This window comes from Protobothrops mucrosquamatus, unplaced genomic scaffold, assembly GCF_001527695.2.
Source record: "Protobothrops mucrosquamatus isolate PMUCROS unplaced genomic scaffold, P.Mucros_1.0 scaffold1183, whole genome shotgun sequence".
In the NCBI taxonomy this organism is placed as follows: domain Eukaryota; kingdom Metazoa; phylum Chordata; class Lepidosauria; order Squamata; family Viperidae; genus Protobothrops; species Protobothrops mucrosquamatus.
Genome location: NW_015387396.1, coordinates 1,108,143 through 1,134,881, shown reverse-complemented (window position 1 = coordinate 1,134,881; position 26,739 = coordinate 1,108,143). Strand labels below are relative to the sequence as shown.

Genomic DNA, 26,739 nt, shown 5'->3' with positions numbered 1-26,739 from the left:
ATTTTTGTTTTGTACGCTCAACAAATCTCCTTTATTGTAATTTGGAAAAAAAAAATTCCTCTATGTCTTATTGTAGTTTGTCTACTGTCTCCCATCTGCTTCATCCATCTTTTGCAATCATGTCCTATCTCTTCCCAACATCAGCAGCAGAAATTAATTGCTTCTGTTTGGATTAACAACAGGATGCAACCTTATCTAAACTATTAGGTTAGGAGTTTACGTCATTATTTATGTTTGGATTCATAAAAATGTTTCTTAAATTCGCCATCGTTATTAAGACTCGTGAAAATTGTGACAATACGAAACCTTATCTTATCTCAACCTTCCCTTGTAACCCGTGATAGATTGGTTTCTTTAAGTTACCATTTTTTATATTCCAAGATGTAAATCCGTTGAAAAACCAAATGTACAGGTATACTATAGGTGGTACCTTGTACAATAGTAGCAAGTGTGAGAGGGATCTCAGAGTCCTAGTGGACAATCACTTAAATATGAGCCAGCAGTTCGCTGCAGCTGCCAAAAAAGCCAACACAGTGCTAGGCTGCATTAACAGAGGGATAGAATCAAGATCACGTGAAGTGTTAATACCACTTTACAATGCCTTGGTAAGGCCACACTTGGAATACTGCATCCAGTTTTGGTCACCACGATGTAAAAAAGATGCTGAGACTCTAGAAAGAGTACAGAGAAGAACAACAAAGATGATCAGGGGACTGGAGCCTAAAACATATAAGGAATGGTTGCTGGAATTGGGTATGTCTAGTTTAATGAAGAGAAGGATGAGGGGTGACATGATAGCAGTGTTCCAATATCTCAGGGGCTGCCACAAAGAAGAGGGAGTCAAGCTATTCTCCAAAGCACCTGAAGGCAGGACAAGAAGCAACGGATGGAAACTAATCAAGGAGAAAAACAACCTTAGAACTAAGGACACATTTTCTGACAGTTAGAACAATTAATCAGTGGAACAACCTGCCTCTAGAAGCTGTGAATGCTCCAACACTGGAAGTTTTAAAGAAGAGACTGAACAGCCATTTGTCCGAAATGGTATAGGGTTTCCTGCCTGAGCAGGGGGTTGGACTAGATGACCTCCAAGGTCCCTTCCAACTCTTCTTCTTCTTCTTCTTCTTCTTCTTCTTCTTCTTCTTCTTCTTCTTCTTCTTCTTCTTCTTCTTCTTCTTCTTCTTCTTCTTCTTCTTCTTCTTCTTCTTCTTCTTGTTGTTGTTGTTGTTGTTGTTGTTGTTGTTGTTGTTATCATCATTATTATTATCATTATTATCATTATCATTATTATTGATCATCGCACAGTCAGCCAGATGTTCAGACTGGATTTGGCATTTTTGTCTACCTATCGAGTCCTTACCAAGGACCTGAGATAGGCAGATGTGGATGTTTGATGGTATTACAGATATCATTGCAGGATGGAAGCAGTTCCTAGTAAGGCCGCCTTTTGCAATTGACTAATGGTGAATTTGTCAATGCCAATAGTGTTCAAGTGGTGCTCCAGTTGTTTTGGGATTGCACCCAAGGCGCCTATTACTATTGGTACTACCCTTGCTTGCCTTTGCCACAGTCTTTCTATTTCTATTTGTAGGTCTTTGTATTTTGTTATCTTCTCTGGTTCTTTCTCGTCTATTCTGCTGTCTCCAGGCACTGCCACGTCCACTATCCAGACTTTGTTGTTGTTGTTGTTGTTGTTGTTGTTGTTGTTGTTATTATTATTATTATTATTATTATTATTATTATTATTATTATTATTATTATTATTATTATCCAGCCCCCTGTTCAAGCAGGAGAACCTATACCATTTCAGACAAGTGACTATCTAGCCTCTTCTTAAAAATCTCCAGTGATGGAGCACCCACGATTTCTGGAGGCAAGCTGTTCCACTGGTTAATTGTCCTCACTGTCAGGAAGTTTCTCCTTAGTTCCAGGTTGCTTCTCTCTTTGATCAACCATTGTTTCTCGTCCTGCCTCTGGTGCTTTGGAGAATAACGTGACCCCCTCTTCTTTGTGGCAGCCCCTCAAATATTGCAACACTGCTATCATGTCTCCCCTATTTCTTCTTTTCTTTAGACTAGCCAAACCCAAGTCCTGCAGCCATTTTTCATATGTTTTAGTCTCCAGGCCTTTGATCATATTAGTTGCTCTTCTCTGAATTTTTTCCAAACTCTCAACATCTTTTTTGTGATATGGTGACCAAAATTGGCTGCAGTATTCTAGGTGTGGTCTCACTAGGGTTTTATAAAGTGGTACTAATACTTCGCGTGATCTTGATTCTATCCTTCTTTATACAATCCAGGATTGTATTAGCTTTTTTGGCTCCTGCTGCACACTGCTGGCTTATAGTCAAGTGATCATCCACTAGGACTCCAAGGTCCCTCTCACAGTTACTGTTTTTAAGCCAGGTCTCACCCAATCTGTACTTTTACCTTTGATTTTTCCTGCCTAAATGTAAAACCTTGCTTTTCTCCACATTGAAACTCATTTTGTTGGATAGGGCCCATTGTTCAAGTTTATCAAGAACTTTTTGGATCCTGAGTTTGTCTTCTGGGGTGTTGGATACTCCTGCCAGTTTAGTGTCATCTGCAAATTTGATGAGTTCCCCTTCAATTCCCTCATCTAAGTCATTGATGAAGATATTGATGAGTACTGGGCCTAAGATGTAACCTTGTGGTAGGGGTGACGAATGAAGAGAGGTACACCTACATCACGGTAACTCCTGATGAGCAAGTCATACCAAACGGTCGGTCATGTCTAGGTAGACCACCACTACAACAAATAAGGTAGAAAAAGGTCGAATGGTTCTTCATCCAACACCAGATGAAATAGTTTACGGAATGACTTTAGATTCATATGATGTAGGTGTCGTAAAGTGTGGTCTACTAGTTTAGTCACTTTATCAGAAAATGAAATAAGATTGGTTTGGCATGATCTGTTTTTAACAAACCTGTGCTGGCTACTTTGTTTGCTTCTAGTTGTTCGCAGATCTGTTTTTTGATTATTTTTTCTAGGATCTTCCCAGGTATTGATGTTAAACTGATTGGTCTGTAGTTTCCTGGGTCCATTTTTTTCCCTTTCTTGAAGATGGGAACCACATCAGCCCTTTCCCAATCCTCAGGTACTTCCCGGTGCTCCAGGATTTTTGAAAGATATGGTGCAGTGGTTCTGAGATAACATCTGCCAGCTCCTTCAGAACTCTGAGATGTAGTCTGTTGGGTCCCAGTGATTTATATTCATCAAGGTCGGATAGGTGTTCTCTTACCAGTTTCCTGCTTATTTTAATTTTTGTTTCTAGTTTGTCTTTTGCAGTGGGGTTTTTTTTTTGGTATGTTGGGCTGAAGTTTCTTTTTGTATGAAGACTGATGCAAAGAATGAGTTAAGCAGCTCTGCTTTTTCCCTGTTGCCTGTTATTTCCTGGCCATGCTCTCTCTTTAGTGGACCTACAGTTTCCTTAACTTTTTTCTTGTTGTTAATATGTTGGAAGGAACTTTTATGGCAATGAATCCATTCTCTAAGGAACAAACAAAAAAAATAATGTGTTCAGCATCTATGGGACTCAGAAGTGTGATAAAAAGCACCAATCTCCTATTCTACAACACTTCTTTAAAAAATTCCCAAAAAACCCCCCAGAGGTCTATCCTCAGAGGGGCAGATCTGACCTCAGAAGCTCCTCAGTTAGCTTGATAAGTTCTTTAGCAATATTGTAGTTTTTCATTGTCAGATCTCATGTCAGGCATGGGCCTGGGAAGCTCACAGTTTGGACCCTAGACACCTCCCATCTATATAATATTACTTTAGGATACACTAAAACTGAATTATATAAATTAATTCTTTTTTAGGGGGGAGTACTTGGTGTGTGGATTTTGCCTCCTCAGCATCATAGTTACAAGAGATCCAAGTCTTTTCTGTCCCCAGAGTTCTCTAGTTTGGAAATAAAATAAAATAAAAAGATATTTCAATGATTGTGGAACTCAAGAGTCGTCTTTATCTACTTTAACTTCCATCTGATTGTTTCTATTTATGAAGTTTTACGCTCCTCTGCAGCTCTATTAGCAATTCCCACAAATCTCCTCCATGTTTCCTGTCACATCTCTGGAGGCAATGGAAGTGATTGATTATGGTGATTATTTCAAAGTACTGTATGAAAATCTCTACCTTACTCATTAATTGTCTTAAAGAGTGCCAATCTTTCAGGGGGCAAAAAAGCTGTCATTCTCTAGCAAAGTCCAATTAATTCCAAGAGACTTTTCTTTTAACAAGGGTTTTGATGCTTCTCTTCGTTTATTAACAAATTCATTTGAAACTTCCCCCTTTTTACTTTTGATTTTCCTGTTATTGGGTTGAATAATTTAGAACATGACTGTTCCATCCCTGCCTGACAGATAATTGCGCTGTTCACCTTTTGTATGCAGAGATGGGCATATTGTTCAAATGACCAGCTTGCTGGACATCATCCTTTAAAGTTTGTCACAGATCTGGGGCACTGGGGAACCGTGTGTCTGAACTTAAAATAGCCTCTCATAAACTGGCCATCTGGTGCAAATAATTCAGTCAAAGATCAGCAATGTTGGGCTTGTAGCTGTCGTGCCTGGGAAGCTGCCCAAGTGTTCTGGTTGCTGACATCTGCAAAGTAACAGAGCGCAGTTTTATTACTCAGGCCAGTAAAATGCAGGATGGTTGGTAACCCTGTTGCTAATAACTTTGTGGAAGGAAAGAAGACAGTATAATAAATGGATGCCAATGGATCCCCACTGCAATTGTGCAGCTTCCTGGCATCAGAAGCAGCCATTCCATCCTATAATAGCCCATAACAACACTGGAACAACGACAACAACAAAAGTGTCTCTTTTGCTCTCTCTTGTACCCTGGTTTGACTGTCTTTTGAATGAGGTGTCCCTTAGCTGTATTTCTATAAGTGTCAAGAAATGTGTGTTGCGTTTAGGCAAATTAATATTGGCTTCCTGCATTATAAAATCCTTACAGCAGCAGCTCCTCTCTCTTTCCCTCCCTCTCTTTGACTCTTGAGAGCAACATGCTGCAAAAAAAGAAAAAAGAAAAAAGTGGGGCTGGGAGAGAAAAACTTCTGAATGTGTCAGCTGGATGTCAACGCTGCTAACATCGGATGTTCTTGCTTTGACAACAGATGGAAATGCAGTCATTTTCTCTATTGCTTTTAGAATTAGTTGCTGCTGGGAGGGGGAATAGGGATGAGAGTCCAGCTAGTCATAACAATAATAACTTAATTGTGGGAACCCAAGGACATTGGGCCCAGAGCTGATAGTGTTTCCGTGGGCTGGAGAGCTGGGGAGAAAGCTCGAACTTCAAGCTAATTGGGGAATGTGATTTATGACTGTTTATTGGAGGAAGAAATTGCACTTTGTTACTTTGTATCCAGGGGAGGGGAATTTAGTTTCTGGTTTCAACTATGTGGTGCCGATACTTTGTTTCTCGAATAAAAGATTCTTTAAGGTAAACAATGCCTCGAAGTTCTTTTGAAGAGTTTCATCTATCGGAACCATGACATTGGAAATGACAGACAAGATGAAGATCGGTCTTGATTGCCCCATCATTTAGCTTGGAAAAAAGAAGAGTAAGCATGTAAATGGATGCCATCTTTTGAAAGATCTCTTTGGCTAAAATTTTATTTAAAGGAATTAAACCCTATCTATTTCTTTTCCGGGGTGTGTAGTACTATGTCAATGAGTTGCTGAAACAAAACAAAACAAAAAAAATAGCTGGGACAAGACAATCACTCACATTTACAATGGTGCTGGGGACAATAAATGATTTTAGAAGGAAGGAAGGAAGGAAGAAAGGAAAGAGGGAGGTGGGCTGTATTTTGTTATCTCTGAGAGTTCCTGGGATGTGCTGGCTTCCTTCTGGTTCAGTAGCTGCTGGTATGAATACAAACTAGCCTTTGTTTCAGGCATCCCTTGAACATGATAAACTACATCTTTAACTACAGTACTTCCAGTTTTATTACCGTTTCTAGGGAGGGATGTTGGGGGAAATGTGGGCGATGCTGCACTCCGATTTTCAGTGGTAGTGCTTGCTCCTCTAGGCAGCAATGGAGAGGAGGCATTTTATTTTTCACAACCCCCACCCCCATCCCCATCCCCACCCCACCCCACAATAAAGAGACTTAGCAAAGAGTCTTCTTTCCAGGGAAATTCAGCTGCTGGCGGTGGGTTTTCAGCTTGCACAGTGAGGCTATCACCATATGAATAAACCTGGAGACAATTTCAGTTGTATCTTGCATTTTCCAACTGTGAGCCAAAAGAGTATTTCCCAGGGGGATGGCAGCTTAGCTTGACTTTAACAATGAAGCGGAATATCTTCCATTTCAACTATAAGTTTTTGCCAGTCAGCACAGCTGGGGAGGGAAGAGGCGCCCACTCTCTGCTGGTGTTTCAGGACTGAATGGATCAGTGAAGATCTTTTCCTCTTGAAGGGATTGGTCAGCAATTCTGCCTTCAGTTAGAATGATGATTATTGTTCATTGAACATTAAGGCAGAGCTCACACATCACAGGAAACTGTAATTTGTTGCAGTCAGACTCAGCTTGTTTTATGAACCCAGCCAATGTGGGTTTGTAAACCAGAATTTAGTGCAATATATAAACCCAGGTCATTAAAGTTAATTCAATAAGCCATTGTTAAATAACTCTGACTTTGTACAAGGCGTAAATTAGCCCAGGTTTCTTATAGGTAAAATAAAAATAATTGAGGCTATGCTGACAGAATTGATTGATTGATTATGCAATCAAATTGTTTTTGACTTCTAGTAGCTTCATAGATTTTTTCCCCCCCATTACATCTGTCTGTAATCCGGTTTTCAGGTTTATTACCAGTGTATTGCTTCTTTAACTGAATCTGTTCTGTTTCTTGCGTTGGTAGGCATTGAATAGTCAGAACTCAAAAACAGGTATTTCTTTATTCAAAGTAAAAACAGAACAGAACAAAATGGCTCCACCCCTTTCTATACATTCTTCCTGGGGTGTCGCCAGCCAATCTTTGCAACAGATTTTCCCGCGCAAATTGCATGCTAGTCATTGCTTGCAGACAGCAAGTCTGACCCGATAGACCATGTGGTCTGCTGACTGTTCTGGTGCAGCTCCCTGCACCTGCTCTTAATTAAGCCCAGTACATAACAGAATCCATACACTTCACTGCTGTCATCCTCTTCTCTTTTTCCTTCTATCTTTTGCAGCATTAGAGCCTTCTCCACAGAGTCAGGTCTTCACATAATTCATCCAAAGAAGGATAATTTGATCCTAGTTATTTATGCCTCAAGAGGGTTCACATACTGTAGGGACAATCCAGTCTAAGGCCCCATTCTAGGTCATGGCCAGGGCCTCAGCAGAACAGTTCACAAGACCCTCAGGGAAAACCCCAAGTCTACTCTGGAACCCAGCTGGGTCCATCACTTGCCTGGGGCAGGCCAATGGAATAGGCTCTGTTTCCCTGCAGGGTGGGGCAGCACCAATAAGCTGAAAAGCAGTTAAAAGCATTGATTTGATCATGGCAACAGACTGATTACTATGTCCTCCAAAACCAGATCCTGTCTTGAGATAAAACCCAGGTCTAATATGTGATGTCCAATATGCATTGAGCTCTGGCTGACTTGGGACAGGTCCGTGGTTTCCAGGCAGGTCATGAATTCCTGAGCTATCCCAAACTTAATAATAATAATAATAATAATAATAATAATAATAATAATAATAATAATAATAATAATAATAATAATAATAATAATAATAATAATAATAATAATAATAATAATAATAATAAAGTTGGAAGGGACCTTGGAGGTCATCGAATCCAACCCCCTGCCCAGGCAGGAACCCTACACCATTTCAGACAAACGGCTGTCCAGTCTCTTCTTAAAAATTCCTGAGCACCAGAAGCCATTGGGTTTCCCTTTTGGCTCAGTAACCAGATCCAGCAGGTCAGGCAGGGAGGACTGTGCAACAACAACAACAAGAACAACAACAATCCCACCTGTTTCCTAAAGCCCACCTTCAGCAGAGAGTCTCATACTTGGTTATATGCATGTAAGTGATTTGCAACACGATGACTATAAGCACTTGTGACCTTAAATTATTTTAAATTCTGTCCCAAACATAAAACTACACAGAACTTTCCCCTCTTTCCATTCTTCTTCCCCAGAGCAGCTGCTGTTTCATTAATTGCTTTCTATCTTATGGGACAGTTTTCTCTATCATCTACATGCAACTCCATCTGTTGAACAACTGGCAGTCATGATGCTGTTAAATGGCACTGAAACCCTGTTGGGACTACCATTTCTTATCCACTTCTTAACTGATCTCATTTTTCCAAATGAGCTGCGTGACCCTCTTGAACACTCACTGTAATTCATACAGAGACTAAAACAAATTGTGTGGAATAGCATCCATGCCATTGGAAAAATGGGCAGATCCAATAGCAAGGAATTATAAAGTGGGACAGGAGCAAAAGTTTTTAATTTTCTGAAAATGGGGTTTAAGGCAGATTATTTCTCCATCGCAAGGCATGTATAAATATGTCTGTGTTATTCATCTGACATGTGCAAATCTGCTCAATCAATTAGATACCAATTTCCTGGGGAATGTTCAATTCAGCTGTTATGGCATTCATTCATTAATTTAATAACTAATTTACAGCATTTTAATAGTGTTCTCTGCCATCTGCATTTTTATTCCATCAAGACGACTTTGCCTTCTCCAACACTCTTTCTGTCTTTCTGAGTTGCTGAATTCAAACCCTTCAGCGAAACCCACAGTAAAAAATAAAAATAAGCAGATCTGAAATTTTAATCAAAAGCTATGTTTGGGTGTCAGTTTCAAATACTCAGTTGCAAGTTCACTCTTTTCAAACAGAAGTGATTTTGCTTGCTCCCCAATGTCTGGGCAAGAGTCCAGCTCTTTTGGGTCATTTTTAGGCATTCAAAGGGAGGCAATGCTCAAATAGCCTCTGTGCTTGACCCTACAGGCTAGCAGTCACTTTTTTAGCTGGTTGCCAGTTTAATGGTATAATTAATAGCTGACTGCTCTTTCTGCTTCTGGAATCTAACACAATGCTCTGTGCCAATTTCCACCCCCCAAATGAGCTTTCCAAAAAAGGTGGAGCTTTAGAAATTGGCTTAATTTTGGCTTTGAATACTAAATTAGCATGCTGGTGCTAGGGGGCTCTTATATGGGCTCATTCAGAGCTATTCACGATGACCATCTTTTCTGCCTCTCAACTCTCCTAATTGCAATGTAAAATGCATCCAAGATCGATCTGGGCTATTCTGACTGTTTGCCAATCCACCAGAAATGTGTCATGCTTGTGTTTTGAATCTCTGCATCAGTAGCTTCAGTACCACTCTTTTCCATACTGAGCTATCTTGAGCCCATCCAAATAATTAGTCTATAATGCTTCATTTCAGTCTTGCCACAGTCCCAATGCTGATTGGCTGCAATGCCTAGGGTGCACAAACTTTCTACCCACTTTGTAAGGCAATGTCAACCAAATCTACTGGCCTGCAATTGCTATCTTCTCATCTGTTCACTAATTTTGTTTTTTGTTTTCCTGGTTCATCCAGTGATCATCCATGAAGTCTAGTAAAATCTCCTATGCCAGTTTGGTCTAGTGGTTAAGCCACCAGGCTAGAAACCAGGAGATGGTGAGTTCTAATCCTGCCTTAGGCATGAAAGCCAGCTGACCTTGGGCCAGTCATTCTTTCTCAACCCAACTCACCTCACCGGGATGTTGTTATGGCAAAAATAGCAGGAGGTGGGAGTATTAGGTACGTTCGAAAGTAATAAAGGTGGGATATAAATAAATAAATCCTTTGTTGCCACAAAGTTTCTATAATCTTACAGAGAGAGCATCATGTTCTTTGCTTTTAATCACTATAACATGAAAGCAATAAAAAGACCATTAGGGGAAAAAGACCTCCACATTCATGTCAAAATAAGAATGTAGGAAGAGTGTATGTCTATGTATACAAACATCTGGGAAAGCAAAAGAAAGGCAAAGGGATTAATCAGAAGGGAACAACTCCTAAAAAAGGAGAAGGCAGGTATTGAGAGACCCTCCCACACAGAGGCCAGCCAATCAGATTTGCCTTCCCTGACAGATGGGAAGAACAAAAAGCAGGTGAACAATCAATCCTGCCTTGAGTATGAATGTGTTTCTATTGACATTGCAAGGCAATTTGGGCTGAATTTTGTTAAATTGGCTTCAGGAAGAGCTGGCAGACAAGTAGTTTAGGAATTACCTAAGGCTGGGAACTGGGCTACACACCTTATAGGCCAACTTTTACCCAAAAACTGATGATTTCCCAACCCTGAATTCTTGTTCCAGTGAAAGGGCAAGTAAGTTGCTTTATTTATTAAATTTAAATGCCGCCCATCTCAATATCCAAAATGATTCTGGGTGGGGTTAATACTATATCATAACCAAATGATACTTTTAAAAAGTCCAGAGATAGCATAAAATCTTCTTCCCTCCATTTTATGCCCATGCTGGCTGTGGATGATGAGAATGGTAGTCTAACTTACCAGAGACTGGTCATTGGGAATGGTTGGTTCCTCTAGACTTATGCTTCAATATTTCATAATAGTAAGATATGGCCAGTAAACATGAGCTGTATCCACTGGGTGAAAAGAATAATTATTTTAAAGTAAAGGTAAAGTAACTTCTCCAGTAAGATTTTGAACTGTCTGTCCTATCATGAAACTCATGCTTTTTCTTGGAAGGTGTTAAATAACATGGCTTTGTAGAATAAATGACTCTCTTTGATGGGGAAGTAAAATAAATTATGACAATTTATCATATATCCAGTATTAAGATACAAGGCATCACAATTAGAAAGTCAACTTGAACTGGAACAGCTCCTAATTTTATTTATGCTAATATATTTAGCTCTGCTCTGGATTACTATGCTATCTAATCAGATGAAGGGTTGGGGGTTGTCATCTTTTTGTCTATAAATATGACAGGATTCTGTCATGATTGATCATGTTTTCCAAACTAATTTGCATCGATGCTTGGATTCTGGCTGTCGTGCTGTCCCCAAGGAATTAAGATGCTTCTGTTTTGGTTGCTATGATTAGCAAGGAAGTAGACAATTCGATACCCCACAGAAAATTGGGTCTACAACTTCAACATTCTCAAACCAACACAACTAATGAACAGATATTTAGGAGGTAATCTCTGAGGAACATTGGAATAGGACTGGAGAACCAACTACTTATCCTAATTCTTGGATAAGAACTCTTTTATCCAAGCCATTGTCACCTGGTCAGAAACTCTGTCAGCATAGCCTCCTTTACAGGATTGTTGTGAGATGCACAACTGTACACGTCATCTTGGAGTTCAGGCAAGATAAACATACTGTAACTAAATTATTCTAGTGGTAACTCTCCTCAGTTACTCTTTCATTTTCTTCATGCAATGCTGAAACTTACAAAGTGAATTATTTTGCTATAGAGAATGAATATATTTTACAAATCTCTAGCTCAATCCTAGTTTTCTTTTTTTTTGCAAGCCATCTGAGGCAGTTATGTTTATATAATATTCAGAGGGTTTACCTGGGAGCCAGATAATTTAATAGTATCCCTTTTGCATCATATATCACTGCCAGCCAAGGAGAGTGTAGAATGAGAAGTTAATGTGTGATTTTGCAAATGATGTATGAACAAGGACATTGCTTGGGGCAGCTCTTTGCAAGGCTGAAAGTTGCAACTTAGTCACGTCTCTTGGTAAAGGTCTCTTGGTAATGTGTTTATATAAACTGGAAATACAATATATTAAAGCCACAGACACACACTGCAATGGCCTTGTCACCATACAAGCCTCTGAGGACTGGAGATTGTTTGTCTTTCCTAGAACAAAGTTCAGCTTTGATTAACTTTGAAGTTAAAGAAGATAACTTCTCTGTTTTGGAGTGGTTTGTAGCAGAAAGGGGTACATAGGGAATTTGTTTTGTGTAAATATTGGTTTGTAATAATGCAAATGCATCTTTTACCATAACAATATTTTAACTAGTCACATGAAAGAAATTACAGTTGTAATATGTTTTTGTGAGAAACATGATAATATATAAGTCCCATGTTTGTGGGTGTGTATATAGGTAGAAAAACAGATGAGATAAACATATTTTTAAAATCACATTTGTTCAGAGATGGGTGAGAAAGAATGGCGAAAATAGCAGGCGTGACACTAATATGGAGCAGAAATACAGAAAGATCAGAGTTTAGCTTCTCCCAAATCCAGATCGAGACACCCTTAACTTTTGTGTTTGAGGGGGGATATGTGTATGGTTGGAGAAGTGCCCAGGCAAAATCCAACTGTGCTAAATCATAATGTCATTCATTTGAGTAAGCATGTCATTTGAACCCAGCTATTATATCAACCAGGATTGATATAGTTTAGGATGTTGAGTGAATCCAGGCAATTGTGGCATATCTCAGAAACTATGGTTAAATAACCAATGGCTTAGCACTATGGATGAACCAAATTGCAAACAGTTCAATTGCTCTTGTGAGCATATTCTGTCCTATTCTTGATTCCCGGAGTGTCCAGGCTTCAGCAATTCCAAGTATAGGATGATTAAAAAATAATCACAATTCCAAGTATAGGATGATTAAAAAAGAATTATGTTTATTAAGTTGCTCTAAATATTCTCTGCAACCGGGCCACGCTCTGTTCTAATCTCAGTTGTTCCCTGGCCCGTTTTGGACTCCAAACAGAACTGTCCCACAATCAGCAAGAGATACGCTAAAGCCTAGCCTGGATCCTGTGAACCCAGCCCATTACAGTTCCTACTGAAAAATGACAGGATACAGATCTGTTGGGAATGGATTGAGGCTACTGTCCACCTCATATATATCTATTAAGTTATATCCATCAAAACTACTATCTGGTTATTTCTAACCACATTTCAAAATATCAGCACTTGACATTTTCTGAACTCAAAGTAGGGTACCGATGTTGCAAAAAAAAAAATTATGAATGTATTATTTTGTTGATTCTTCTATCTGTCCTTTTATGTTTTCTCCTGCTTCTACTTTTCTTTCTCTCAAGTTCCACATAGAGTACAAGTATTCAGTGAGCTGAATTTTATTTGGTATTGAATTGTGCTGCATTCAATATCCTTCCTCCTGAACATTGGGCATTGCTTAAGGCAAGATACTAATAAAAATTAATGTACAAACAAGCCCCTGAGACACCTGGGGACCATTTATGTGAAAGGCTGTCCTGCCAATTCTCTTCCATTTCTGACCCGTATCAGATCTGAAGGGAAGGCATGAAGCAAGTACTTTCTTCCAGCCTCTACCTCTTCTTAACAATGGAAGAAGCATTGTTGGCTGGCCCTTTACTCACCTGTTATCCAGACCATTGTAAAACATGTATCTTAAAGAAGCATTACTCTTATTACTTCTCCAACAAAATGTTGCTTCTAACAGTCCTTTTTCTATACTAGCATAATGGAGTCTAATAAATTCTAATTGTTTTTACAATGTTCTATGCTTACTAAATTTGGGGAGAAAGTAGCGGATTATAAAAATAAGATGATGCAAGAAAAGCTAAAACTTTCAGAGGATAACATTCTCTTGAATTATATACCTATTACATGGAATTTGAGAACTGGACTCTCTCTCCATGGGTTCTGGAAATGGATTCTCTATGCCATTACTGTGGCCAGAAAGCTGATATTGGAAAAATAAATATATGGTCCCTTTCAGGCAGTGGATTGAAAACCTGATTACAGACAGATTGCCTATAGATGTAGACTTTGTATGGATTATATGACTCATTTATACAAGATACAGTAGTTTAAGAATACTATAGTTATATAAGTGTATTAGAACTCTATACGTACTTGTCCCAAAGGTGCTTTTTCAAAAGGCAACTGGGCCTTGTTTTTCCTTGAAGACGTTTCACTTCTCATCCAAGAAACTTCTTCAGTTCTGACCGAATGATGGAGGATGGAAGGATTTATATTCCTTGAAGTCATCTGGTTGTTAGCGCTCTTTCTGAGAGTCGTTGAGGCCACTTGGGGGTTTATCTGTGCCCTCAGGGTCACCTGAATAGTGCAAATGGGTTTAGAACCTTCTTGGAACTGCTTAAACGACTGTATTGTAAACAGGACAATGTACTTATACTTGAATAATATTCTCATTAGATAGGTATATATAGAATGGTAACTGTTCCCTGTTAAAATGATTTATTGCACTTTTTTCTCTGTCATATTTTTTCACTTTTTTGTTAAAGCTTTTTTTATTAATTAAACAGCAATAAATAACATCAACAACAACATCAAAAAAAAAACTTTATCCAGGCCAACCGGTCACATCTTATGCTAAATCAGTTTGTAAAACTACAGTTAGCTAAGCAGCAATAGTGTGACTTTGCATAAATTAAGCTCAATCCAGATCACATTTATGATTACCTGCAATGAGTATTGGATGTTAGACTTAAATCTCTTTCAGCTACCTACTTTTTCATATATAAATTTGGTTAATAATAATAAAATCAATCCATAAAAAAATAAATGTACAGGCACAATTTCAGAAAATGTTATTCTATCTATACAAATAAAAATGTAAATGTTCATTTGTTCAAAATCTTAAATCTCTGAAAGTTCTTCACCGATTGCTTTGAAATTTTGACACAACGTTGCATTCGAATATGCGCGTGTTTTTATATACCTACTATTATATAGATGTCACACCTGTGACAGGTAAAAACTCTTTTCTTTCTTTTCCATTTAACCAGACTGAGCCACAGCAACGCGTGGCCGGGTACAGCTAGTTGTAAATAAAAATGCATTTCATTCTGAGGGCGGCAAGCAGTGAAGGGGTGTTCTAGGTATCCTTTTTTTGGTCAGCTGTTGATGAAGACCCCTCATATTATTCTTATACTTTATCTAAATCTTGCATTTAATTGACCTTAGTTTCTCATGAAAACTTAAGCAGGGCCTGATCTATTTAGTAGTGGGATAAGAGATCACTGAAAAATCATGTGCTATAAACTAGGTTGGGTTGGAAGTATGCTTGGACAAACCATTTTTATATTGCTGTCAAGAAAAAATATACTGTAGATGTGTCCATGAATTCACTCGAAATCAAACTCAACTTATTGAGAATTTATCTTATCCGGATCAATTAATCTGTCAAACAGGAGACTGTCCTCTGCCTATTAATAAAGGACTATCTATAATACAAGCTCTATTGTCATTATAATTCAAAGGTAAACTGACATCTCGCAAGAGCCCATGGAGAAGAAGCTTGATGTTCACAAGGTTACCACTTAGGTAAAGATAGAACCTCACTTCACAACTGAAAGACATGTTGCCAAGAAAAAAAGGAAGAACTCTCTCTCTCTCACTCCCTCTCCCCCTCCCTCTCTTTAAAAATGAGTTTTTAAAGTCAACTGGAAATCCTTCAGTAAAACAAGGAAAAGTCATCTCATATTATTGGACAGATCATTCATATTGAAGACAGGCTAGTTACTAGTATTTAGTCAAATATTTTGAACTGCTGGTACTGTCATAGATAAAGTTTTGATTGGGTTTTGAACCACCTTCTGATGTCTTTGTTTTCTATTCTACATAGCCTGAGAACCAGAAATTAAAGGGCTGATGTGAATATGGATAGGAAGATATGGAAACTAATCAAAAAAGTAGGAAAAAATCCAGTTGCTTAATTTCTACATGTCAGGTTGTTCTTTAAAAAGTGTTGGAGCAGAACTAGTCAAGAATTTGGCAGTCCCAACAGCATCAGGGATTCTTAATTATCTCTGCTCTCATTTGGGGGAAAAATAAGCATGTAAACAATAGCAAGATTGTTATCCCTGGTGTATTGAGTTCAGTTGTATAGAGAAACACATTTTAAATTATTCAGGAAGATTTAACTGAATAACTTCATACATTTTGTTCACCTGTACATTTCATTTTTTTCTATCGTGGGGTGTTTGTCTGGCTCAGCTCTTTTCTTTGTAACATAAAAAAAAATCTGCAGAAATATATGCATTTTGTATGCACTTTCTCCTAATAATATTCATTTTTAAATGGATTCCACCTAATATATACACTTTTGCAAGCAATTTTCTCCAATATACTATATCTTTAATGTATTTTTCCATTATAGGCTACTGTAAGAGGTTTTTTAGGGGTGGAAGTTCTGGACAATTTCGGAAGTAGATACTGGAGAAATTTGCATGAAAATGCAAAGTAGTTTTCAACATTCCTAGCTCAAATGGCCATGCTTCTGACATTTTTTTTTTACTCTTAACAGCCGCACTGTAGATATGTAGAACTCCAATAGCTATAGTAATTCTTTTCTTACCAATCTCTGCACAAAGAAATTGGTCTCTTTATGCTTTCCCTATTATAATAGAAATTTTGCTAAGAATTAAAACTCACCACAAAGGTCATGCAATTAATAACCTGAAATTTAAAGGATAACCATCTTGGACCTGAACCTTGATTCCTGAAATATGTCTTAAAAGAGTTAGTATGGTATAGTGGCTAATTGGTTGAACTAGGATCAGGGAGACTTAGGTTCCATCATGAACGGAAACCTCCTCAGTGCCTATGGCCCTGTTACTCTCCTTCAGCCCAGCCTACTTCATAAGATTGCTGTGTAGGAATATAATGAAGGGAGATACCTTGTAAAATGCCTTGTACTCTTGGAGAAAAGGATGGATATAAATCTAACCAAATAACAGAAGCAAAAATATAAATAAATATTAGGAATCTTAGGAACAACCTGCCTCCAGAAGCTGTGAATGCTCCAAAACTGGAATTTTTTAAGAAGAGAATGTACAGCCATTTGTCTGAAATGGTATAGAGTTTCCTGCCTGAGCAGGGGGTTGGACTAGATGACCTCCAAGGTCCCTTCCACCACCACCACCACCACCACCACCACCACCATCATCATCATCATCATCATCATCATCATCATCATCATCGTTATTATTGTTGTTGTTGTTGTTGTTGTTATTATTATTATTATTATTATTATTATTATTATTATTATTATTATTATTATTATTATTATTATTATTATTATTATTATCTTATACCTTGATTGGCAACATCCAGACAGCCCATAAATGGCAGCAGAACAGTAGAGATTTTGCATCCCAGATACAGTATGGTATTCTACCTATATAGGAGCTGAAAGAACTTTGTCCCTTAATCCAGAAACATTGGGGTACTGTTTGGTGGCAGGTCTATGTTTGGTGCTAGTGAAAATATGCATTACATTACAGTGTGTCTGTAGGCCTCCAATTGTTTCTCATGTCCTCTAACCTCCTACTGCTTTGTAAATGAAAATTTGCTTTAAAGAAGTTCAGAAGAATGAAATGACAGCAATAAATTTGATGAGCAACTTAGCTTTGTAGGGGGCGTGCATATAAATATTATACAGGATGAATTTGTTCTCTGCCCTTTACTTTCATCTCAAGGTCTTTCTATCATTATCGTGAAAGAAACAATAAAAAAACCAATAGGCTTGGTTTCTCAGCCAACATGATAAGGAAATCTATGGATAAATGTATTAAATAATGGAAGTTAATGCTGTTTGTAATGTTCTCCAAACATGTTTTGCAAGAAATAATTCCCATAGCTGAATTTCTGTGAAAGTATTTATTGAATAACAAGCCTAAGATTATAGCACAAATCCTGGAAATGCCAAATTATTGATATAACTTTATTTGGATGGCCATGTTAGTCTATTATGTCAAAAAATAAGAATCTTGTGATATATTAAAGACAAATTCTTAGCACATAAATATTTGTGTTCCATCTTCCATTTCGCCAAGTATATTCACTCCTCAGAAGTATAACAAATACTTCCTTTCTTCCCTCAGGTCTCACCATTTTAAATATAGTCTGCTACAAACTTTAAGACTAGGGGTTTTTATACTTCTTTGCTGGTCCTGCCAAACCAAGTGGGAATCAGAACAATTCTTATCACTTTGAATATAGGAACAAAGTGGACTTCTTGTTCTACTTTTAACATTCCCAAGATTGAGGCAGGTCTAAGTCTCTGGACAACAAATGAATAGGAATCAGAGTAGCACAAGAACAGGTAGTTCTCAACTTACGACCACAATTAAGCCCAACATTTCTGTGGCTAAGTAAGACATTTGTTAAGTGAGTTTTGCCCCATTTTATGACCTTTCTTGCCACCGCTGTTAAGTGAATCATTGCAATTGTTAAGTTAGTAACACAGTTGTTAAATAATTCTGGCCTCCCCATTGACTTTGCTTGTCAGAAGGTCATGAAAGGTGATCACATGACATGATCGCATGATGCCGGGACACTGCAACCATCATAAATATGAGTCAGTTGCGAAGCATCTGAATTTTGATTATGCCACCATGGGGAATGCTGCAATGGTCATAAGTGTGAAAGCTGGTCATAAGTCATTTTTTTCAGTGCCATTGTAACTTTGAACAGTCATTGAATGAACTGTTGTAAATCGAGGGCTACCTGCTCAAAAGCACACTTTTTTAAAATAAAAAAATAGAGGATTGCAAGCTATAAATACAACTTTCTCAGTGGGCTATTTCTGTGCATGCTGTTATATTTCATTGTGCCAACCTGCTTCTGCTGTCTCTACCGCTAATAACTAGCTAACAAAGTATTAACAGTTTATCACAACCCTGACACCATCAAGTCCTGCCACTAATAATGGGTTCTTCTTAGGAGGCACCCACCTTCCTGACATCTCAAAAGCCTGAAGATCAGAGGCAACAAAACTATATCATCTTATATGAGCAAGTCAGTGATGGTTCTTCAGTATTATACCAAGCTGAGCAGTACAGTATAGAAAAGCAAGAGAAAAAAATTAGAACTTACTTTTAAAGCCACTTTTAATGCTTGTTTGTTTGAGTTTTAAAATTGGAATAGGACATATATCTCATTGGGTTTTTTTAGGCTTTTTTCCCAGGTAGTCTGGAAACTGCTATGCTGTCCTTTTCTTACTCCTGCTTTCTCTGCCTTAAAGGTTATGCAGGGAGAATATTTTAAAAAGCGTATAGCTGAAAGTTGACAGGATTAGTGACCCCTGCTATTTTTACCCAAATTCTGTTGGAAAATGAAGGTGTTGCAAACACTCTCAAACTTCTTATTGGAGTCTAATAGATAAACATTTTTTCAGTTCAACTTAATCTATGAATCCCAAATTGCAAAGTCAGCTGGATTCATGCCTTCGTTGCCTATTGAATCTGCACTTTGATCTGAATCAGGAGTGATTCACACCGGCCCATCACATAATGTTATATTTGCTTTTAAGGGGCCACATAGGTTATTTTATTGTTTTTGCTGAGAACAAGCTAATCCAAGAACAGAGCATATACCATGTAGTAATGTGCGTCGGATTGAAATCTTGTCAGCAACTTCTTCCCGCCTTTTTCCCATTTGCAAGAATTAATGTTTGCCTTTTCCATCTGTCTGAATGTATCTCTGCTGCTTCTTGAGCACCACTGTAGAATGTTCTTCTGTTCCTTTCTCTTTCTCCTGCTTTCCTGTATGACTGCAGTGATGGGGACTCTGGAGTCAAGAGGAGTGCTGAGGAAAATGAGTGATATGCTGGAGACAATGGTGAAGAGGATGGAAGTACTAGCCAGGCTGGAGAATAGCACAGACTTCCGGAAAGGGGAAGAAGCCCATTTCCCAATGGACAGGTCAGTACCTATGGACTGAACAGTTGGTTTAGCATTCCCCAGTGCCCATCCAACTTCTTCTGGACTTAAGGACTGAGGTCAATCCATCGGTCGATACGGGATTGATCTGCATGAAGGATGAATATTTATGTTTGCACAGCTCCAGTTTCTTGGCACAATTAGGTGTGTAAATCATTATGTGGAGTACAGAATACAGCTATGTTCTCATAATGCACTAATTGATTAACAAACCACATGAACTAGGTTTACAGACTGTGAGTTCTAATCCTCCTGAGCCATGAAAGACAACTGGGTGACCTTGGATTAGTCATACTCTCCTTGAATTATTTGTAAAACAATAAAGATAGGATATTAAAAACATGTGAAGGAAAAACAAATAAAGCTCATTGGGGCTTAGTGTGATGACCTGGATACAATATGATGGTTGGGTTTTAGCTTAGCCACTGTGGTTTGAAAACCATGTTTATGTTCAGCTTATTATGTACATGCAATTTATGAATCTCTGTTCATCAGGTGGAACATTTGATTCAAAAAGAGAACCAGATATGAGCTTATGTTTCAGGTCAAAATGTAGAGGGGTTGCAGGTAGCCTATCACCCATGTGTTCCTTTGCTTGTCCTAGCAAGCAAAATTGCAACAGGGTTAATTGCAAAATGAAGAGGGAAAAGAGAAAGCAGAAGCTCAAGGGACACTGTTAGGAGAAAGAAATTGCATAGTATCTCCTGGTGTGTGTGTGTGTGTGTGTGTGTGTGTGTGTATAAAACTTCTATAGCTTGAAAGATCCAGCAATTCTAGGGGTTCATTATATGTGGTTTATATACATAATATAGGTTACAGAGTTTCAGTAAAAAATTCATACTTTAGCCATATAGAGGATCTGTTTCCAAAATTCAGCTCTGTAGACTCTCTGATGGTATCCAGAAAAAGGACAGGAATTAGAAGAAATGAATAATAGCTACTGTGTAAAAATATGTTTAGAACAATGATGGGAAGTGTAATGTAGGTTTTTTTAGTAAGGCTAGCAATGACAATTAATTTGTATGATGGATTGGCTGTTCATTTTTTAAACATAGAGTTCTAATTTGATTTCAACTTGATGTAGCTCTTGAGAACGTGGAAGATTAATTTCTGATGACTGTGCAATTGATAACAATAGAAGTAACATTTTTAAAAATTGGGCATTGTTATGGAACAAAGTTAATATTCAGAGTAATTAATACTACAACAGTTTAGCCAAAGAAATATCCCTCTTCTCTTACTCTGTCATTTATTATCCTCAAAGCACTATGTATGTCCAGATGATATATTTTACTTGCTTACTTAGGTTGAGTATAGTAGCTACAATCCTGTAAATTAGTGAAGCTTAAACCTCACAGAAATGTATTTGTAATGATCTTCTCCTGTTTGATTTTTATGGAATTTAAATGCATTCCTTTCTCATTGTGTGAAATTTAAGCAGTTATCAATGGTATCAGAGGTGAAAAGTGATATCACCTGTTTGACTTCAAATATTCAACAGATATTGGACATCAAGGATTTATGTGATCAGTGGGTTTCTACTGTATCACAAACCCCAAAGACTGAAAATAAAATTGCTGCATGTTATGCTGATAAGCTATTTATTATTAGACACGGTGCAGTCTCCATTTGCAATGGTGTTCAGTCCTTTTTCACATTTAGCTCATTATCTTTCTCTCCAGGAATTGCTTTTCTGAGACACCCGTTCATTGTTTTTTGTAGACATTCTACTCAGCTCTCACAAAAAAGGGGGAGGAGACAATAAAAAGCAGGAGAAGCCTTAGTCTTTGGCTTCATTATGGTTCTGTACTCTGAGCTTGCTTTGAAGAGCAATTTCCTCTTTAATGCAGCTATGGACTGCTTTGAAGTTAAGCTTTGATTAAGTTAGTAGCAAATAAGTGGGTGGCAATGTTAACTGCTGGATTTCTTTGGCAATCTTTCCTCCCCCCCTTCTCCTCTCCCTCCCCCTCCACTTTCTTCTACAAACAGAATTGATGCTTCTTCCATACTTTCTTCTGACCTCAGAAACAGATGAGAAATGAACCATATGAATAATCAATATGAACAATCAAAGCCAGCTTTGGATAATCTTTTAGGGAGCTTAATAGATTGCATTGCATTAAGGCACACATCACTGAGTTTTGCAGAAAACTTTTTTTTAAAAAAAAGATACCATCACTGGTATCATTCCCCTGACCACAAAATAAACTGTGATTTAAATGTGTTTTTAAGGTGATGTAAGTAATGTGCCTTTTACTGATTTGACTCTATTTCAGAGTTATTACAAGGACAGACTGTATGACCTTGATATGAAATCAGACTTTCCTAGACTTTTGCTGAGTTGGAGGGGTGCTATGGATTGTTGGTCAGTATTCACAGTTTTCCAAAATTTAAAGGCTGACATCAAACAAGGCTACAAAGTAATGGAACTGAGGTTGCTGGTAAGAAGGTAGTAAGGTTTTGTTTTGTTTTGGTGCCTTTTGATTCTTGATGACATTCTTGGCAAATGTTTTTGGAAGTGGTTTACCATTGCCTCCTTCCTAGGGCTGAGAGTGACTGGCCCAAGGTCATTCAGCTGGCTTTGTGCTTCAGGTGGGACTAGAACTCACGATCTCCTGGTTTCCAGCCAGGTGCCTTAATCATTACACCAAGCTAGCTCATCAGCAAGGCAGTGCTATCCGTATACCTGTTTAAAATCACATATATAAATGTTTGCTTGTCTGTAAGAATTTATATTTCTGTTCATCTGATGCTTAAACAATTAAAAAAATAGTTAAAACACCTGACTATATTAACACAGCAAAATTCAAAATAGAACTTCAAGCTAGCCCAAAAAAGCAAAATAGGCTTTCAAAAAAACAAAAGAAGAGATGAACCTAATTTGACCTTTGGACAACATCAATGGTAAATCATGCGTGGTCCTTTTGGATGCTCCCTGGGTCAGGATTCTTTGGAATCTACTCAACTGCTCTTGACATTTGTTTAATCAATGTCAGCTTCTTCTCAGAGGGCATTTCAGCTGGTGGCAATGCTTGGCTGAGCTTAGAAGCTAAGCAGAGTCAGAAACTTGTAAGGTAAATGGAAAGTGAAAAAAAAATCTGAAAAATGGTAAGATGTAATTGCTTCCATACCTTTGCCAGGAAAATGTGAGAGTACATTAGGAACTAAACTTAAAGTGTGCTGTCCTGTATCTTTGAGACTTTTTTTTTTTTGCAGGAGTGCAGCATCCTTAAAAAAATTAGGACAGTTTGGTTGTCTTTTACTTTTTTGGAAAACACTTACCCTATAAATAGACATTTGAACCTTTAGGAGGGAAAGATAAAAATTATCTTGACGAGGTCAGACGTTCCTTGGATCATGTTATATGAGTTATGGGTTTGACGTTACCCATAAGTCATGTGAACCATCAACCAATCCCGAATTGGTACCACGGTCCAACGGGGTAGGGTTCATAGGTCCCTCAACGATCTTTCTTTCTTTCTTTCTTTCTTTCTTTCTTTCTTTCTTTCTTTCTTTCTTTCTTTCTTTCTTTCTTTCTTTCTTTCTTTCTTGCTTGCTTGCTTGCTTGCTTTCTTGCTTTCTTGCTTTCTTGCTTTCTTACTTTCTTTCTCCCCCTAACCATAGCCAAGAACTCTGAATTTGTTGGCGATGTCCATTTTGCTCTATGACTTCATGGGGACCTAACCCTAACCCTAAGTGGAATTTTCCTCCAATGGGATTTTCCCATGTATTTTACCAGGAAACATAGGGCACCCTAGAAAAGTGAGTGCCCTCCTAACCATACCCAAGCACTCAGAATTTGATGGTGATGTCCATTTTGCTCTCCGAGTTCATGGTGACCTAACCCTAACCCTAAGTGGAATTTTCATCCAAAGGGATTTTCCCATATATTTTACCAGGAAACATAGATAGGGCAGCCTAGAAAAGTAAGTGCCCTCCTAAACATACCCAAGCACTCCGAATTGGTTGGCAATGTCCATTTTGCTCTATGACTTCATGGTGACCTAACCCTAACCCTAATTGGAATTTTCCTCCAATGGAATTTTCCCATGTATTTTAAAAGGAAAAATAGATAGGGCACCCTAGAAAAGTGAGTGCCCTCCTAACCATACCTCAGCACTCTGAATTTGTTGGCAATGTCCCCTTTGCTCTACGACTTCATGGTGACCTAACCCTAACGCTAAGTGGAATTTTCCTCCAATGTGATTTTTCCTATAAATTTTACCAGGAAACATTGATAGCGCAGCCTAGAAAAGTAAGTGCCCTCCTAAACATACCCAAGAACTCCGAATTTGTTGACAATGTCCATTTTGCTCTATGACTTCATGGGGACCTAACCCTAACCGTAAGTGGAATTTTCCTCCAATGGGATTTTCCCATGTATTTTACCAGGAAATATAGATAGGGCAGCCTAGAAAAGTAAGTGCCCTCCTAACCATACCCAAGCACTCCGAATTTGTTGGCGAAGTCCATTTTGCTCTATGACTTCAAGGTGACTAAACCTTAACCCTAAGTTGAATTTTCCTCCAATCTGATTTTCCTATGTATTTTACCTGGAAACATAGATAGGGCAGCCTAGAAATGTTTGTGCCCTCCTAACCATACCGAGATACTCCAAATATGTTGGTGATGTCCATTTTACTCTATGAGTTTGCAATGTTCTAACCCTAACCCTAAGTGGAATTTTCCGGCAATGGGATTTTCCCATGTATTTAACAGGAAATATAGATAGGGCAGCCTGGAAAAGAAAGTGCCCTCCTAACCATACCCAAGCACTCTGAATTGGTTGGCAATGTCCATTTTACTCTATCACTTCATGGGGACTTAACCCTAACCCTAAGTGGAATTTTCCTCCAATGGCATTTTCCCATGTATTTTACCAGGAAACATAGATAGGGCAGCCTGGAAAAGAAAGTGCCCTCCTAACTATAACTCAGCACTCTGAATTTGTTGGTGATGTCCTTTTTGCTCTATGACTTCATGGGGACCTAACCCTAACCCTAAGTAGAATTTTCCTCCAATGGCATTTTCCCATGTATTTTACCAGGAAACATAGATAGGGCAGCCTAGAAAAGTAAGTGCCCTCCTAAACATACCCAAGAACTCCGAATTTGTTGGCAATGTCCATTTTGCTCTATGACTTCATGGGGACCTAACCCTAACCCTAAGTGGAATTTTCCTCCAATCTGATTTTTCCCATGTATTTTACAAGGAAACATAGATAGGGAAGGCAGCCTAGAAAAGTAAGTGCCCTCCTAACCATACGCAAGCACTCCGAATTTGTTGTCAATGTCCATGTTGCTCTATGACCTCATGGGGACCTAACCCTAACCCTAAGTGGAATTTTCCTCCAATGGGATTTTCCCATGTATTTTACCCGGAAATATAGATAAGGCAGCCTAGAAAAGTAAGAACCCTCCTAACCATACCCAAGATCTCCGAATTGGTTGGCAATGTCCATTTTCCTCTACGACTTCATGGGGACCTAACCCTAACCCTAAGTGGAATTTTCCTCCAATCTGATTTTCCTATGTATTTTACCAGGAAACATAGATAGGGCAGCCTAGAAAAGTAAGTGCCCTCCTAACCATACCCAAGAACTCTGAATTGGTTGGCAATGTCCATTTTGCTCTATTACTTCACAGTGACCTAACCCTAAGTGGAATTTTCCTCCAATGGCATTTTCCCATGTATTTTACAAGGAAATATAGATAAGGCAGCCTAGAAAAGTAAGTGCCCTCCTAACCATAACCAAGCACTCTGAATTGGTTGGCAATCTCCATTTTGCACTATGACTTCACGGGGACCTAACCCTAACCCTAAGTGGAATTTTCCTCCAATGGCATTTTCCCATGTATTTTACAAGGAAATATAGATAAGGCAGCCTAGAAAAGTAAGTGCCCTCCTAACCATACCCAAGCCCTCCGAATTGGTTGGCAATGTCCATTTTGCTCTCTGACTTCATGGGGACCTAACCCTAACCCTAAGTGGAATTTTCCTCCAATCTGATTTTCCCATGTAGTTTACCAAGAAAAATAGATAGGGAAGGCAGCCTAGAAAAGTAAGTGGCCTCCTAACCATACCCAAGCACTCAGAATTGGTTGGCAATGTCCATTTTACTCTATGACTTCATGGGGACCTAACCCTAACCCTAAGTGGAATTTTCCTCCAATCTGATTTTCCTATGTATTTTACCAGGAAACATAGATAGGGCAGCCTATAAAAGTAAGTGCCCTCCTAACCATACCCAAGCACTCCGAATTTGTTGTCAATGTACATGTTGCTCTATGAGTTCACAGTGTCCTAACCCTACCCCTAAGTGGAATTTTCCAGCAATAGGATTGTCCCATGTATTTAACAGGAAATATAGATAGGGCAGCCTAGAAAAGTAAGTGCCCTCCAAACCATACCCAAGATCTCCGAATTAGTTGGCAATGTCCATTTTGCTCTATGACTTCATGGGGACCTAATCCTAACCCTAAGTGGAATTTTCCTCCAATCTGATTTTCCTATGTATTTTACCAGGAAATATAGATAAGGCAGCCTATAAAAGTAAGTGCCCTCCTAACCATACCCAAGCACTCAGAATTGGTTGGCAATGTCCATTTTGCTCTATGACTTCATGGGGACCTAACCCTAACTCTAAGTGGAATTTTCCTCCAATGGCATTTTCCCATGTATTTTACAAGAAACATAGATAGGGCAGCCTAGAAAGATTTGTGCCCTCCTAACCATACCGAGGTACTCCGAATTTGTTGGCGATGTCCATTTTGCTCTATGAGTTCACAGTGTCCTAACCCTAACCCTAAGTGGAATTTTCCGGCAATAGGATTGTCCCATGTATTTAACAGAAAATATAGATAAGGCAGCCTAGAAAAGTAAGTGCCCTCCTAACCATACCCAAGATCTCCGAATTAGTTGGCAATGTCCATTTTGCTCTATGACTTCATGGGGACCTAACCCTAACCCTAAGTGGAATTTTCCTCCAAAGGCATTTTCCCATGTATTTTACAAGGAAATATAGATAAGGCAG

At 38.5% G+C, this 26,739-nt stretch overlaps 1 protein-coding gene across 2 annotated transcripts in view; it reads left to right on the top strand.

The window, feature by feature from the left end:
• The window catches only part of MGAT5B (alpha-1,6-mannosylglycoprotein 6-beta-N-acetylglucosaminyltransferase B), a 309,533-nt gene that overhangs the window by 83,380 nt on the left and 199,414 nt on the right, over positions 1–26,739 (top strand). For both annotated transcript variants that reach the window (XM_015820790.1, XM_015820789.1), the window contains exon 3: positions 19,544–19,688. In XM_015820790.1, coding sequence (XP_015676276.1) covers positions 19,544–19,688 — 145 coding nt within the window. The remainder of the gene's footprint in view (positions 1–19,543; positions 19,689–26,739) is intronic.